This window comes from Thunnus albacares, chromosome 23, assembly GCF_914725855.1.
Source record: "Thunnus albacares chromosome 23, fThuAlb1.1, whole genome shotgun sequence".
NCBI classification, from domain to species: Eukaryota; Metazoa; Chordata; class Actinopteri; order Scombriformes; family Scombridae; genus Thunnus; species Thunnus albacares.
The window spans coordinates 12,368,433-12,384,770 of NC_058128.1; the positions used below are offsets into that span (position 1 = coordinate 12,368,433).

Here is a 16,338-nt window from a genome sequence, read left to right on the forward strand (position 1 = left end):
AACTCTTGAAGTCTTTCCACTTAAAGATTGTGGCTTCTCGGAATAATTCCTAGAAGCCACCTAGAGACCTAAATCTGTGGCTGCTTTTAGGATGATATCCTCTCTCTGTCGCTGGATGTCCCTCACCTGAGCAAGTCTCGGACTGTTACAGATTGTCTACACAACACTATGGATAATTTTATATTGTAGACTGCTCAGTCTTAAAGTGTCTGGACAGTCTCAGGATTTGAAGTACACATGAATGTATTTCAGAAGGCTGTGGATTGGACGTTTACAGTTCCGTAACGCTTACTTTACCAGGCAAGTCGACAAAAAGTGTTGCCTTTTAGGGCTGAGCATGATCTGTATTTTCCCAGACAGAAACGTGTGTGTTAGAGTTCCCTCTTGTCTGACAAATGTAATTCCAAAATTAGAGAGATGATGTCCATCTGGCCCAAAAAGCTGTCCAAAAGTAGATTAAATTTGGTATTTCTTAAGGAGAAGAATTAGTTGAATTTGTAGTTTTACCACATGCACAGACATGGTTTTCTTATCTAAAAAAATGTAGAATTCTGAAGATGAACTATTTAAAGGATCTTGATTGGTAATGTTGTGCTTCAACAAATCTGAATCCCGTCAGTATCTATAATGTGTAGCAAGTGTTTCATTATGAACATGTAATGTCAATCTGCACATTTTCATTTACAGTCATCATCACTAACCTAATTCCTATCCAGAGCAAACATGCTTACAAAAACAAAATGGACAAAACTAGCATACAGCATTACACACTGAACAAAAAGGCGTCATCAGGGTTTTTACCCAGTGACATGACAGTCACAGCTACTTCATTACACCTGTAACACTTCCCTTCTCTGTTTGCACTGTGACCTGAGCATGTGTAATCTCACTTTGCGCTGTCCTAATTTCATCCTTTTCTCTCGGGGGGCCAGCGTGCAACAATCGCTGGACTGATGCAGATTGCAGCAGCTGCAGGGATGAACCGCTGGAGCTGGGGAAACACTGGGAATGCCAGAAAGCCGGAAAGAAGTGGGCCGCACCAAGGGAGGCTGATGATGCTGCTGTGGATTATCCTCTCCAGCTCACTGTGCCTGATGGTCGAAGGCCAGATGAAGATCCCACCAGAAACGTGAGTACAGTTTGACTAGAAAACCCCTGAAGCACCTCCAGGGTCTGAACCACCAGGAGGAATCATGTCAGCCAGTTATAAACACTGAGAAGAAAATACACATTTTTTTGCATTTGGTTGCACAAAACTAACAAAAGGCACAAATGCAGATCATGTAGGCTTTCTGAGAGACAAATTTGCATATGAGCATTTCACAAGCTACATACATTTTTAACCCATTAAACTTCATTCAAATTTGCAAATATTTGATAGCTTATAGATGTGCACAACCTTCATTCAAAGGATCATAACTGGACTTGATTTGTCCAACCTTTTCACAAATTTTATCAAGGTGTAAAAAACAATAATAGGTGAAATAAATGTAAATCTGCAAAGACCCTGCATTCATCTGATAGGATACTATTGTTTTATGCACACACAATGGGCTGCCATTCAATGGCAAATACAGGCTTTATACTCCATTAAAAAACATTACATCAACAGTTGTATCAGGTAATTTCTGTGTGGACACCCTGGCAGGTGTACATGCAGCGTTACCCTTCTTAAAGCCACACGTTGGACGGATGAGTCAATATTGTCCTTCGTATTTTGGCTGATTACTCAACACAGATACATATGGGCCATCTGGGCACCTGTGGGGTATAGCAACAGTAACCTGCCAAACTATGCTACAGCCTTTCTTTGTGCCTGAGGTCTCATCAGTGTGTCGGCTAAATAAGATGACATTGATGTATAAATATTCCTCTTAGTGTGACAATACAGGCTTGTTGTTGCATTTTAAAAAGACCTCCAGCGCTGAATGCTAGTAATCTTGACTCATGTGGCTTGTAATTCTGTCTCAGAAATGAATCACTTATGATTTATTTCTTACAAAGAATGTTTTTTACACAAGGGACATAAAATGACTCATAAGGCCAAATGTTTTTTAGGCACACACCAGATTTACTTTGTAAAATAAGTGGTCAGTTTTTCCTAAGCTTGACTTTTCTTCGGGGAAATGAAATGCTGTGTTTGTTTGTTCTCCAGAAACCAGACGAAGCTCTTTTCCCTGAACAGTTTTCAAACCTCCTGCTGACCAAAAAACACTAACAGATCAATGCAGTGCTGTCAGTCCACAATAAGCTATTAACACTGTGTGTGTGTGAGAGAGTGTGTGTGTTAGTGGAAGTGGTAGAGAGGGACAACGAAACTCAGAGACAAATACACAGAATTTTGCTAGAACACTTGCACTTGAGTATACTTTTGTGTGAGTCTCGTCTTTATACATCATGGGGAGTTTGTGCTGTCACCAGGCAGGCTGGTGTGACTGACGGAGATTAAAGCTCCAGGGAAGCAGAGTTCAGCAGGCTGACACAGGTCACTGAGCCCAAAGTGCTTCACTCTGGCTGGGGAAGATTTGGCAGCAGGGCCCCACAGGCTGTGGAGGTTAGCCGGGCCATGACTGGAACATTTCAGGCCAAGCAGGTCACATCTTTAGCCTCTGAGGGAACGTTGCTCTGCTGCCATGAGGAACTCATTCAGTTTTTTTAAAGAACAGCCCATAAAAGAAACAACACCAGCCCATACCCAAAAAAAGGCAGTTATTCCTTCTCGGAACAAAGAAAACAAAATCATACTTTCTGGGTCAGTGAAAACACTTAAGTTTTCTTTGTTTCACTGTGAGCAGCTGCTGCATTTTGTCCTCGTATTCTAACCTGCTTTGGCTTGTCTATAGTGCTTTAGCCTAAAGCAACATTTGTGCATTTTAACAGCATTATATTACACTACATGGAGTGCACATACAGATACTGGTTGCAATTTCATATAACCTGCAAAAAGGCAATACATTTAAATAGAGTATATTTTTCCTGTCAAAAAAAGCAGAAGAATCTGCTGATTGGATGACACATTTCAAGTCAACAGTCAAAAGAGTCTTAAAAAACAGAACAAAAAGCCATTTAAACTGATGCCAAGAAGAATACAGAACTCTCTGTTTCTTAGCACTTCCACATTATGAATGATTACGTTTTAGAATGAACACACATTCTTATTTTGGAATGAACATATCAACAAGTCAACAAACTATCAGCCAGCTTCGAGTACCGAGGCTGGCAGGATAGCCGTGACAACCCTGCCTGCTAACTAGCAGCGAGCTGGCTGACTCCCCATAGGTTGAGCCATCTGTCACATCCTGTCTACTCTCTAACCTTCATTGCCTTACCATGACTGCATTCACATGGAGGATTTGTAGAACTACTGTATGTTATTGAGCACTGAATAACCTTGTGACCTGGCGGACTGGCAGCTTTTACTGTTTTCTTCACAGTAATCTGTAATCTGTTATCGGTGAATGCAGGGTAACCTTTTAACATGATTGGCTTCATGCTATCATGGTCACTTCAATGCTCTGTCTTATTAGCCCTTATTTTTTAAGCAAGATAATTTGGACAGAGGATGATTGTTATCAGTTACTTTGCTTTGTTACTTCTGGCAGTGAAATAAGTTCAAATATTATTTGTTCCACAATCTTTCAGCAAAAAAAAAAATATTCTAAAGGGAGAAAATTATGGGTTTTACAGTTTATTACAATGTAACTATTTTCTGAAGGAGCACACACTATATCAGAAACTGTGGCAACTTATCTAAAACAGTAAGATGACACGGCTGTTCTAGCAGTGAGTAATGAGCAAGTTATTTGCCAAAATGTCTGTTAAATATTTTAATAGGCATCACTTTCTACTTTCAACAGTTTCTACCATAATAAAGAGTTTATAAGTTATAACTAATGGCTTTGATTGGTGAGATTGGACCACTTACCTTCTGGAAAAGGGCTGCAGAGTATGTGGGCCAAAATATATTTATTCATAACTTATTAAACATGTATTAATGGATTACCAACAACAGCAATATTACCAATAGAAGGGATACACACTGGCTAAAGAGAACTTTCACAACCTGTCAAACCAAAATATTTTCTTATTGATGGCTTGTAAGTGATTTATAAAGCATTCATACATGATTTATTAACCCTTAATGAATGTATTAGTTACAATTTATGTATAAACACTTTACAAAAGGTATTAGAAAGTCAGTGCACTGTTTTTGTGCCTTTTGCGCTGTCAATCACCAATCGTGTTTCCTCTGTGTCCAGTGTGCAGCAGTGGGCTGTATCCTTTGGCAAAGAGATAGCTGTCCTGTCGGCTAGATACTCTGGAGCTAGACTACTACAGAAGGTAAGAGAGAGAGAGATGTACACATTAACCAATACAGACACCTACACACACACATATGCATCTGCCAAAACTGCAGCTACACAAACAGATACATATAGTATACACACAAAATGAAAATGTTTTCCAAGGCATTTGCTCTATTTAAAGTGTTTTGAGGTGAATTAAGATGCGTCATATTGTGTTTCAAGTAATTTTCCATTTCAGACAGACAAACCAGTAACATTGAAGGTGAGGGGATGATGGTAATGGTGGAGATATATACCCTTTGATTGATCATCACTCACATATATGGCCATACCAGAGTATGTACATGTATAGAGGGGGTTGCTTGTTCTCAAACTACATTTCCCAGTATCAGTATATTATCACCTATGTAAAGTTGCACTGTACACTAGTTGGACCTCACAATAATGGCTGATCATGATTTTCACTGCCAAAATTTGTCAATTTACAAGGTGGCTGGAAGCAAAGACAACACAAAGAAACAAGCTTACATACAGAGAAGCAAACATGCTTTACTGTAAGAGAGACAGTTGGATATATATAACACATGACATCATCATATCAGACCGAGACAGGAAAGGTCTGTATTCATCTGTTCTCCCCCTCCCCTGTACTCCCATCAGCCAATGGGAACATGACTGACTGGCATACATTTGCTGTACAACATCTGCACATGGCCCAGAGATCATTTTGATGACACACTTAATTCAAAAACGCACACACACACGTACACACACATGTACACAAACATAATAAAATGCCAACATACTGAAGCCCGTTGAACTGTGTTCATGTCAATTGAATTGAGGAAAAGATCTCTTCATTTTTGTGTGATTTGCCAAATCAAGAAGAGGTTATGCTTATTTGTGTGTGGTTGTGTGTGTGTCTTTCAGTAATTAGGATGTGCAGTCCTCCTCTGCATGCCACCCTGTAGAATCCCTAGCAGGCCTGTTCACCATCTGCCACACACACATACAAACACACACAAACAAACTGTGTCTTCACAGAGACATGCACCTACACCCTCTACAGCACACTGTATAGTATGTGAATCTTTATTTTTGTTTTACCACACTTTTTTTTTATTTTACAGCACAGAATGTCACCTAAACCAGCCACACAAACAACTAACCTCCAAAACAAACAGAGCACATATGCAGTTTGTTGTTTGTGTCTGTATCATAGATCAGATTAGTTGGTAGAAACATTTTTTCAGAGTGAGAAAACCACAGCAGCTGCAAAATACTGGCTGCTTGGTCGGTGATGAGCCCCAGAAACAGTAGCAGTATTAGCAGTGTTCAGATGTTATGTAGACATATTTCTCCTAGTTGCAGACTTTATTTTTGAACCGGTGGTGTGTAAAAACCATTGAGCGCATTAGTTGAATCTTGGCAACAAGGAGCCATTAATCACCCTCCGCTGTCTAATCGATGGCTTCCTCGTTATCTGTGGAACATTTAGTGAGTCTGTCCTCTTGCCTGAGTAAACTGAATAGAACATTGAGTGCTGGAGTTAATGTTTGAGGATTATAAAAATTGTTTGGACTTTACTTTTGTTGCAATGTGGTTTTATAATCATTTGCTTTAGGCTTTGAGAAAACTCTCCATCATCCCTATTCTCATATTTCTTTCATATGTCTAATTTAGTCTGGCCTTTTCTCCCTTGTGAAGAAAGAGCTTTATATGGGAAAGTGAAAAGAGAAACAAATGTCTTAGTCTGCTCCAGACTAGATTTCAATATGGCGGTTTTGCTCTAACTAACTAATAATTCACTGCGTTAAGGAAGAGTTATTATATTACTGAAAGTAACAGAAAACAAGTTCATCACCAAGAGAAACATTTACTGGAAATCTGTCATCTGTCACAATTAATGCTTTTATCATCTGTGCAGGAAATTAACTTGAACAACCCACTATCAGCAAGAGCAATATGTGCAATTCAGTCAGACACACAGAGGGATTGAGTAATCACTATGTCCAACCGAATAATTTAAAAACTCATTGGGTTTTTCAATTCTCTTGAAACTTACTCAGAAGTTAGTCAGTTCGCTTTAGATACAAACATTCACACAGGAATTTATGAAAAATCATTTATACATTTTCAATAAAAAATGCACTGCATTATGTACATAAATATACTGCATATGAAACCATATATGCATGATGAGAAAAGTTAGATTTTTTTTTGATGGAGAAAGCAAAGACAAGAAGAAAACAAAATAAAGTGAGGTTCCAGTATAACTCATTAAAATGGATTTGTATCTATTTAAAAGTTTGATTATTTTATTCCCTTTCTTTATCAAAGTCCATCATTTAGACATTGACCTTGGTAGTTCCCATAATAGCTCTTTACAGCCACTGATATTACTGTATAAACACCAATAATTTAATATGACAGATCAGACTATTATAAGTCCACAAAAGCCACATTTATGAAAACATCATAAAAACGGATTGATCATAAGCCTGCCAATTTTTTTAAAATCTGCAAACAGTAGCTCTTATGACACTTGCTCTAAACAGCTGCTTATCAGTACATATCTAAAAAAAAAAAAAACAGTTACTAATGAACTACATCTGTTTTGAAGAAATACAAGGACATTGAGGGTGTGGTGAAGATGGAGGAGGTGGACGGAGAGGAGCTGGTGAAAAATTTTGCTGAGGAGATGGAGGAGATGCTCGGGAGGAAGATGAAATCTGTCAAGGTAATAAAACATTCTGTAACGCTTTATGGCAACCAATTTGACATGCAAACATGACCTTGTTTAAACCCTGATTAAAACTGAATCATTACTGATTTCATCGCATCATTGGGTTTAGATTGTGTAATATTGAACTTGATCATCTTTCCTACATGGGCAATTAAAAATAGGCAGAGCACATCCATGACCAGTTCTCTTTTATCTCAGAGGTTAGCAGAAGCAGCAGAGGATGCTGATCTTTATCACGACTACAATGAAACACTGGAGGTAAGTGAAAACATGCCTCAGTACAAGAACGTCCATCTATATGACTTTTATTCATACAGCAAATCTGCAAAGTTAACTTGACTGACATGACAGAAAAACATAGCCACATACTGTAAAATCCACATTTTTAAACATATCTTCAGTATTTCATCATCATGTAATCTATAAAGTCATCATCCGGTGTTGTTTATATCTAGTTTGACTACTATAACTCACTGCTGATCAACATGGTGGATGAGGATGGGAATCCATTGCCGCTGGGAGGAGAATTCCCTCTGGAGGAAAACGAACACTTCAATAATATGCCGGTCAACACACAACTGAGTAACATACAAGTGCCGACTAATGTCTACAACAAAGGTACAGAGGCATGAACACACAGAAATACACATAAAGCTTGCATTCACTTGCACATACTGTATAATTTAGAATTGTATTATTTCCCTCCCTCTCTGTAGATACAGATATTCTGAACGGAGCCTATATGTCTGAAGCTCTGAATGACGTGTTCATCGATAACTTCCAGAAAGATCCGACTCTAACGTGGCAGTACTTTGGCAGTGCTACAGGCTTCTTCAGGCTATACCCAGGTACAAACACATACTCACAGAAAGCCTCCTACATTTACCAAGATGTCCGTATCTTCAGTTGTATTTTTTCCTGTGTCGGCACAGTGTTGAGACACCATGGACAGAACGGTGAAAACAGGCATAAACATTTAGCTACACCAGCCAAACAGGGTACTTACGCAGCAACTGATGATGCAGAAAACTGTCTGTCAAATGTGATGACTCAGTTTCAGCTAGAGTATAGTTGCTGGTGTGTATGTGCGTGTGTGAAAGAGGAGTAATTAGCAGAGGATTTGTGACACAGCTTGTTTTACTCATTTGCTACCTCATCCATCATGGCCCTCATTTCACAGTCTGTCACCATCCATCCATGCAACCATTTGTTCATCCGTCTATCCAGCCAGCCAAGCAGCAGTTTGCCATCTGACCCTCAGCTGGCTCTCTCTCTCTCTCTCTCTCTCTCTCTCTTTCTCTCTCTCTCTTTCTCTCTCTCTCCAGGGATCCAGTGGACTCCAGATGAGAATGGTGTTGTCACATTTGATTGTAGAAACAGGAACTGGTAAGACCGTATTCCTTCTGTGCCTACTCATGCCTTACGAAGGGTTCTAGCTCTGTTCATATTTTGTAAGTGGAAAATTGCGCTTCTTGGCATTATGAGGATATATTTTAAGGGAAATAAATTCAATATGTCTAACATATAATAAATATTCTGCACTGACGGGTGACAGAAGAGCCATCACAACTCAGGTCAACCTCAAGCTCCAACATTCAAACACAACTATTTTAAGTCCTGACACTGGGTCATCATTTAACGTCTGTGGCTGATCATCATTGGTAGTTTTTGTGGTGTGCTGGGCACATTTGCAACAGTGGTGTATCATATCAGTTGTCATTTTGACAATTTGAATCAGTGTTAGAGTCATTCAGTGAGAGAGAGCTCTGTGATTGTCTGTTCAACCAAGTGAATGAGTGTCTAAAACACACTCATGTCCAGGTGCTGAATCCAAAAAATTTTAGTTACTCTGTGTCTCTAGCAACACTGTAAAATGCTCCCTTTACGATTTCGAGCCCAGGCTGCCTCTTTGTCGGGTACAGAGGTATTGAAAAATCTTATTCCTACCATCTTGGACCAGTAGGCCAAAAGTAGTAGGTAGAGAGATGGAACCAAGGGTTTGAAAGGGGGACACAACTGGCCAAAAACATCCAGCTGTTGTTGCCCAGTTGGAAATTTGGATTAACGGGTAGGTATGTGTGGTGTATTTTCATTAAATGTCATTGGTATGCTTAAAGACAATATTAAGCTATGCAGATTGATTTTATAAGTTTACAAGCAATAAGGGCTGGTGTGATACAATTTGTATTGGTGTAGTTGTAATCTCATGAACCATATTTAATCACACTGTACATATAGAGGCACGGTAGAAGAATCATAATCATACACTGGAGAAATTTGAGTGTGTTTGTATTACATGTCACTTTGCTTGGGTCTGCATTAAAGTCTTCACCTTTTTTAAAAAATACTCTCTGGAGGAGATCAAGAAATAAGGGTGTAAAATGACTAGAATAACTTATAAAAAAAATAAAAGGCCAGAAGACAACTTGGCAATAATGGTGTAAAATGATTCCCAATACTTATATAAAAAACTAGATATAACCAGTTAGAATTGAATATGCCAGTACATATCCTCAAACAGCTCAAAACCTGTTTTGAAGAGTTTTGACCAACAATGAGTGACAGAGATAAAGAGAACAGAAAACAGAATAATTGGCCAAAAATTAGGGAGGGTGGACGATAGGTGTGACCTATGCCGACCCAAGGGTATAAAAACTACGCCCCGAAGGAAAAACCTTCGGAGCAATTTGGTTCGTTGTAAAAGTGCTAATTTGCTCCCCTTTTTTGCCGGCATTAAAGAACACTTTGCTGCTTGGACCTCTGACTCCCTTTTTATTTTCAAAAGATAGTTTTTTGATCTGGTATATTTTCCTTCAACAATCTGACACAACATATGTTAGGGCTGGCATAAGTTTTGGCTGAACAAATCAGCACATCCTTTCATCAACATCAAAATATGCTCCTCTATTACTTTTCTTTTTTCAGTAATCTTTACAAAAAGTACTAAGTATCATGACATAACTGACTGATCTCGACAACAACATCAGACAGAGTTTACCAGTACTGTAAATGCTGGATTAGTGTCCGGTAACAGGAAATCAAGTTCCAGGAACTCTGCCTGGTCATCAGACAGAGCTTACTGTATCCTGCAGAGCGGAAATCAAGGAGCAAGACATTGCCTATTTGGAAAGTTGCCTGTCACAGCCACTGTATTCGAGATCTCATTTATGTTAATGAGCTTGGAAAATTAGGGCATGATAATGAAGAGAGCAAGCCAGAGCCTGGACGGAGAGAAAGGAGGAACATAAAAGGATAAGGCTTGAACTCTGTGTGCTCTGTCTGTCTGCTAGACTACTGATAAATAATGTATAGTCTGTGTTTATGGCTTAGTGTTATTTGATTTAGATTATGTTAAAAATAAAGTCTACTGCTCCCTCCCTCCTCTCTCTCTCTCTGTCTCTCTCTCTCCCTCTCTGTCTCTCTCTTTAGGTACATCCAAGCAGCCACTTCTCCCAAAGATGTGGTGATTGTGGTGGATGTCAGTGGCAGTATGAAGGGACTGAGACTGACCATTGCCAAACACACCATTAACACAATTCTGGACACACTTGGAGAAAATGACTTTGTTAACATCATAGCAGTACGTACACACACAATCACAGAAAATACAGACACGCGTGAGCAGTCTAAGACTCACCATAGTGTGTCTACAGTAAGTCCTGTTGAGTGTGACATAGAGATTAACACACTAACACACACACGCACGAGCTAACACACAGGTACAGTACAGTGCTGAGAATGGGGTAAATACATGGAAAAGGACACACGCTTCAAAAACCAGCACAAATACATAAAAACACACAAGATTCAGTTCACACCAGGCATTCATTTTCACTAGTAAGATCAAAGCTTCAGTATTCACTTTGTTTTTAGGTTTTTCAGGATTTTGGCTGCGTGCAGCCGTACAACTACAAATCGGTATAATAAGCATGGTTTATCCTGGTATTACTGTGTGTGTAATCATACGCCTCTTGCAAATCCGCTGCCCTTAAGCTGTTTTTACACAGAATTTAAAGCTACACTCCTCTTGTTGGAGTGACCACGCAGCACAATGAAAATCAGTGCTTCAGGTTTTTTTTTATAATCCAGTACTTTAATCATAGCAATAACTGGACTTGATATGACTTGAATTTGAATTTAAATGAATAAATATCCATATACTCATATTATTAACAATTAAAAAGGTCTTGTGTCACAGTTTCAGATATTGACTGGAATGATTAAGTGTAATACCATTAAGGGATATTGTAATACTGATGGTGATTGATTGAGGGTCGTATAACTTAATCTTTTATAAATGTTACTCATGCTGCCTGTTAAGCATACTGGGTTATATGTTTGTCTTTCCAGTACAGTGACTATGTTCGCTACGTGGAGCCCTGCTTCAAGGGCACTTTGGTACAAGCTGATCTGGATAACAGAGAGGTAACAAACACACACACACACACACACACACACACACACACACACACACACACACACACACACACACACACACACACACACAAAAGGCATACTCACAGGCTCACAGCTAATTAATTCACTTAACCCCTGGTAACCTATTAATCGTAAGCTGTTATTTTGCTAATACCCTGACGACAAAGATTATGCTGACATCACATCAGAGATAAAACATCACAGTGAGCATGTGTTATCAGGGTTTCAACCTGTTCATTAAAGGATTTACTGGTGAAACTTTTTGAACCAGTTCATGAAATATTTGACTGTGTGAGTTATAGAGCCAGAAGTGCTCTTTCTGTACTGGTGTTTTAAGATTTTTTTCCCTCCCCATTCCCCATCCAGCCTCTCTTATTTCCTCTTCTTCATCTCTAGCAAGAGGTCATGATGTCTTCTCTTCACTCACCTTTGCACTTTTTATCCCCAAACATCTAACTCTTTTTTGCACTTACTTCTACAACACCATTAATATCTCATCTTTTTTTCCCCTCGTCATCTGTTCTCCTGTTTTTTTTTTTTTTAAAAACTGCAACACCTGCTCAGTCCGTGTGTGTGTGTGTGTGTGTGTGTGTGTTTGCATGCGTGTTATGTGTTGGATGTATGCCCTACTTTCACCCCCCCTTCACATCATCACAGAGCAGGTGAGGTCGCCGGCCACTGACAATTTTAAGTCAGTCACATGACCTGTTAGCAAGGGATTTCGTTGGCTGAATACCTCGAGAAGCATGCTGTAACAGAATGGGCTTACAGATGTTGGCTGACACACTTACGCTTAAACTCATGTGGGCACACGCATAGTACACATATACACGCACATTTACATGAAGACAATCTTCAGTTTTTAAGCTGTTACTTATATCTCATAAAAAAGTGCCCTGAGTTGATTTTTGTTGTGATTTGGCGCTATATAAATAAAAATTGATTGATTATACTTGATTTTCAAAACTGTTAAGCAGCATTTTTTAAAGAAACATCTTTAAGTTTGAGTATCATTCACATGTTAAGCAGTAATCACAGCAAAAAATTTACAGTTAACATGTATTTATAAGGAAATATTAAATTCTTTTTAGAGCCTCAAATTACTTGGTTTGTCCCTGGTTCACAGGGTGCTGGAACCCACCACCATTTAACCATTCATCATAGTGTGTGTGTGTATCTGCGTGTGTGTTCGCGTGTTGATTAATCCTGATTACCTCCTGGTGTTGTAGTGACTTTGCTGTAGCTAATTGGTCAGTGTGTCTGGGAGTCGAGGATAATCCCTCCTCTAGACTCTTTCACTCACTGCCTCACAATCTCTTCCTCTCTTTCTCTCTGTGTGTATGTCCGATTCACCTGAGTTTACCCGCGGGGCAAGATCCACAGCTTAGTGATAATGTCTGTGTCGATTTGTTGTGTGTCACCCTACAGCATTTCAAGCTGTTGGTTGAAGAGCTTCATGTCAAAGGAGAGGGCAAAGTGAAAAAGGCAATGAAGGAATCTTTCAAGATCCTCAATGAGGTTTGTCCCCTTTTGCAGCAAACGTAGCAACAGCTAGCATTGACACCGTGAAATTGAGAAGTTCACTCAACGTTCATATCTATATGACATAATTCACAGAGATGGATTGGTTGATTTCTTGGACATTATTCAAAGGATTAAAACGTGTGTGTGTGTGTGTGTGTGTGTGTGTGTGTGTGTGTGTGTGTGTGTGTGTTTGTAGGCTGCAGCGATGGGCCAAGGCAGCCTGTGTAACCAGGCCATTATGCTGATAACAGACGGAGCCATGGAGGATTTCCAGGAAGTGTTTGAAAAGTTCAACTGGCCAGAAAAACGGGTATGACACACACACACACACATATACTGAAACACACATATTTGATCATGGTCACTTTTGGGGACATTACATAGACTTACACTCATTTCCTGAAGACTTACTCAACCCTAACCATCACCACCACTTACCTAACCCTAACCCTAACCTTAACCACTGAACCAAAAATCAGTCTTTTCCCAATTGGGGACATGGCTTTTGTACCCAATTTGACAAGCAGTCCCCGATTAATTGGTCCTAAGTCTGAAATTTGTCCCCAAAAGTAGCTTATGACAGACCACACACACACACACATACTGTATCATATACAGTATTTATATTAAGTTGTTTGATGTAACAGGTGGATGGGTTTATCATATCTAACTATATATTGTCTCTCCAGGTTCGAGTATTCACTTATCTGATTGGAAGAGAGATGACATTTGCTGATAATGTCAAATGGATTGCCTGCAACAACAAGGGTAATAAGCAAATGGGAATGAATCATTAGCCTAAAGGTCAAAAAAATTTGGATTGCGCCATAAATGTTGCTAGTCTGAATCCTCGGATCATCATAATTCCCACAAGCAAGGCATTAAGTGCCAGCAGATGCAGTGTTTCATCATGCTGCTCTCAGGTGTACAAGCACATGTGTCTGGCCAGGTCTTTACAGGTCTTAGTTACAGTGTTAGGTAGTGGAGAAGTGATCATAATAAAAGTTTCATGCTGGCTGCATAAAACATGACACATATATTTACTCCATTTGCACTTCTTACTTTTGGTTAATTGCAATGTTTGAGGAATCAAATGCTTATTCTACTATTGATGTAACCTCTTTTCAGCAACAACATATAGAGTAATAGATATGAAACCTACTGCAACGGTCATTTGCTTGCAAGTCTCAAATAAAACAGTGTCCCATCATGTTCTTAACAACATATGAGGTCTGTCGGCCCTCTGCGGTGTTGCCAGGTGGTGCTCTATAGGACTGGGTATCAGGTGCTGCCCTCTTGTGAATTACATGGGGTCATGCAACAGCTCAGACCTGAAAATAATCACTTTATCCTGCTCTGTGCACATCATAAACCGCTGACTAAATACCTGATTATCAGCACAGTTATACTGTAAACACATCTCTGGCCAAAAAATATCATATCTCTGAGTGTGTGTGTGTGTGTGTGTGTGTGTAATGGGTAACAGGTGCACACCCTTCTGTTGCGAACACTGACAGTTGCTTCTGCCAGAAACAAAATATCTGTCATAAAGAGACAAACATGCTTATTGTTACATTCCTGCAAAAACCTTCGATTTAGAGTTTCAATTTTAATTTAGTGTGTAAGTCTATTTAATCATATTCACAGTAGCATTTTTGGGGAGATGTTACAAAGGCAATAAGGGTTGCACACACTCACATATTCATACCTTGGCAGTGCTTCACTAGCGTGTTGTCACTTAGCAGCATCACTGCAGGTATCCCATTGACGTCATTGTCCTCCACTTGTAGAAATGCCATAAACCTTAGAGTAAGCCAAGCTTTAGAGAACGCCAATAGCACATTCAAATCAATGGGAGAATCTTTTATTTAAATCAGCTTAGTGTTTTTGGGAATACAAGGTTTTCTGATGTCTGATAAATGAGTTTATTTCTCTTAATATAATGCCCAAAGGCCTAAAATAGAAAGATAAAAATAATACGGTGAACATTTTCTTTTCTAAAATCTATCAATCCTTGAGTTTTTATCTGAGTAATTTGTGATATAGTGTATGTTTGAGCATGTATTTGTGTGTGCTGCAGGTTACTACACACACATCTCCACACTGGCTGACGTCCAGGAAAACGTCATGGAGTACCTCCATGTTCTCAGCCGGCCAATGGTCATCAACCACGATCACGACATCATCTGGACTGAGGCCTATATGGACAGTGTGGTCAGTTGGCTTCTCTCATTATGAGTGTGCTTGCTGGGCAGCACACAGTTGGAAGACTTAATCAAAATGTCCGACTCACTGAAGACACCTGTGCTTTTACTTTTGGCTGTGATCCAATGTACAGTTATTTTGAACATTCAAATGCCGTCTGTCTTTCTCTCTCTATGGAAACATTCACAGCAAGTCTGTTTGTCCCTGTGCCTCTCTCCATGGTACTGAAACATTCAAAACCTCTCCATCCCAAACACCATACAATCCTCTAGCAGCCACATAGAACCACGTAATGCTCTATAAATTTCTCAAATCCTAGCAACCACCCAGCACTGGCCAACTAACTGCAGTGAACATCTTAACAATGACCTGAAAACACCCATTAACCAGTGTGAACACCAGAGAAACCCTGAGAAAGTGTTTAACAACCAATGTTAGGCAAGATACTTGTAATAATGTAATCTATACACTTATCATTCATTGAAAAGAAAAAACACTTTATTAATTACTCATCAGCAGAAGTATTAAGTTACATTATTGGGCTTTTCCAACCACTCCAAATCCTCCACATGCAAATGTCACTTCCTCTGTATTTTAAAAAAATGCTCTCTATTTGATACCTGTTGGCAGAAAACCAGATATTGTTGCTACAAGCAGCAGCCTACAAGTTTTGGATGAAGTTACTGACCATCAACAGCTGATTTATCCATAATAACACACCCTGAAAAAACCCCCAGATGATTCCTCGATGTCGGCCTACCAGTGACTAACATTAGCAAGCCAGATAAAAAGACACAACATGTAATGGTAATAAGACAACTTTGGAGTTACTTTAGATCATATAGCCTACCCGCACTTTTTGGCGGAAGCACAGATAAACTTATATGAACCCTTCCTAAAAAGACAGCAATAATGCCCTAAAATGAATGTAAGTAACAGAGTTTAAGTAACTGTAATAGAAGAAGTACAGTATTACAAATGTTTAACAACACACTAACAAAGATTTCAGGCAGAAAACAAACAATTTTCTTCATATTTTTCCTTTTCTTGTGCAACTGTTTCCTTTTGTTTGCTATTTCAGTTTCTCCCTTTCTCCTTTTGTGTCTCTTTTCATCTCGT

General features: G+C 39.2%; 1 protein-coding gene across 1 annotated transcript in view; it reads left to right on the forward strand.

The window, feature by feature from the left end:
* Positions 1 to 946: 946 nt before the first annotated feature.
* Positions 947 to 16,338, forward strand: part of cacna2d4a (calcium channel, voltage-dependent, alpha 2/delta subunit 4a) — a 90,327-nt gene continuing 74,935 nt past the window's right edge. Inside the window, exons 1-13 of the mRNA XM_044343035.1 lie at positions 947 to 1,129; positions 4,260 to 4,341; positions 6,931 to 7,047; positions 7,252 to 7,311; positions 7,509 to 7,671; positions 7,770 to 7,901; positions 8,379 to 8,439; positions 10,483 to 10,633; positions 11,404 to 11,478; positions 12,919 to 13,008; positions 13,211 to 13,324; positions 13,704 to 13,782; positions 15,095 to 15,228. Of these exons, the coding sequence (XP_044198970.1) occupies positions 954 to 1,129; positions 4,260 to 4,341; positions 6,931 to 7,047; positions 7,252 to 7,311; positions 7,509 to 7,671; positions 7,770 to 7,901; positions 8,379 to 8,439; positions 10,483 to 10,633; positions 11,404 to 11,478; positions 12,919 to 13,008; positions 13,211 to 13,324; positions 13,704 to 13,782; positions 15,095 to 15,228 (1,434 nt within the window). The 5' untranslated portion in view covers positions 947 to 953. The remainder of the gene's footprint in view (positions 1,130 to 4,259; positions 4,342 to 6,930; positions 7,048 to 7,251; positions 7,312 to 7,508; positions 7,672 to 7,769; positions 7,902 to 8,378; positions 8,440 to 10,482; positions 10,634 to 11,403; positions 11,479 to 12,918; positions 13,009 to 13,210; positions 13,325 to 13,703; positions 13,783 to 15,094; positions 15,229 to 16,338) is intronic.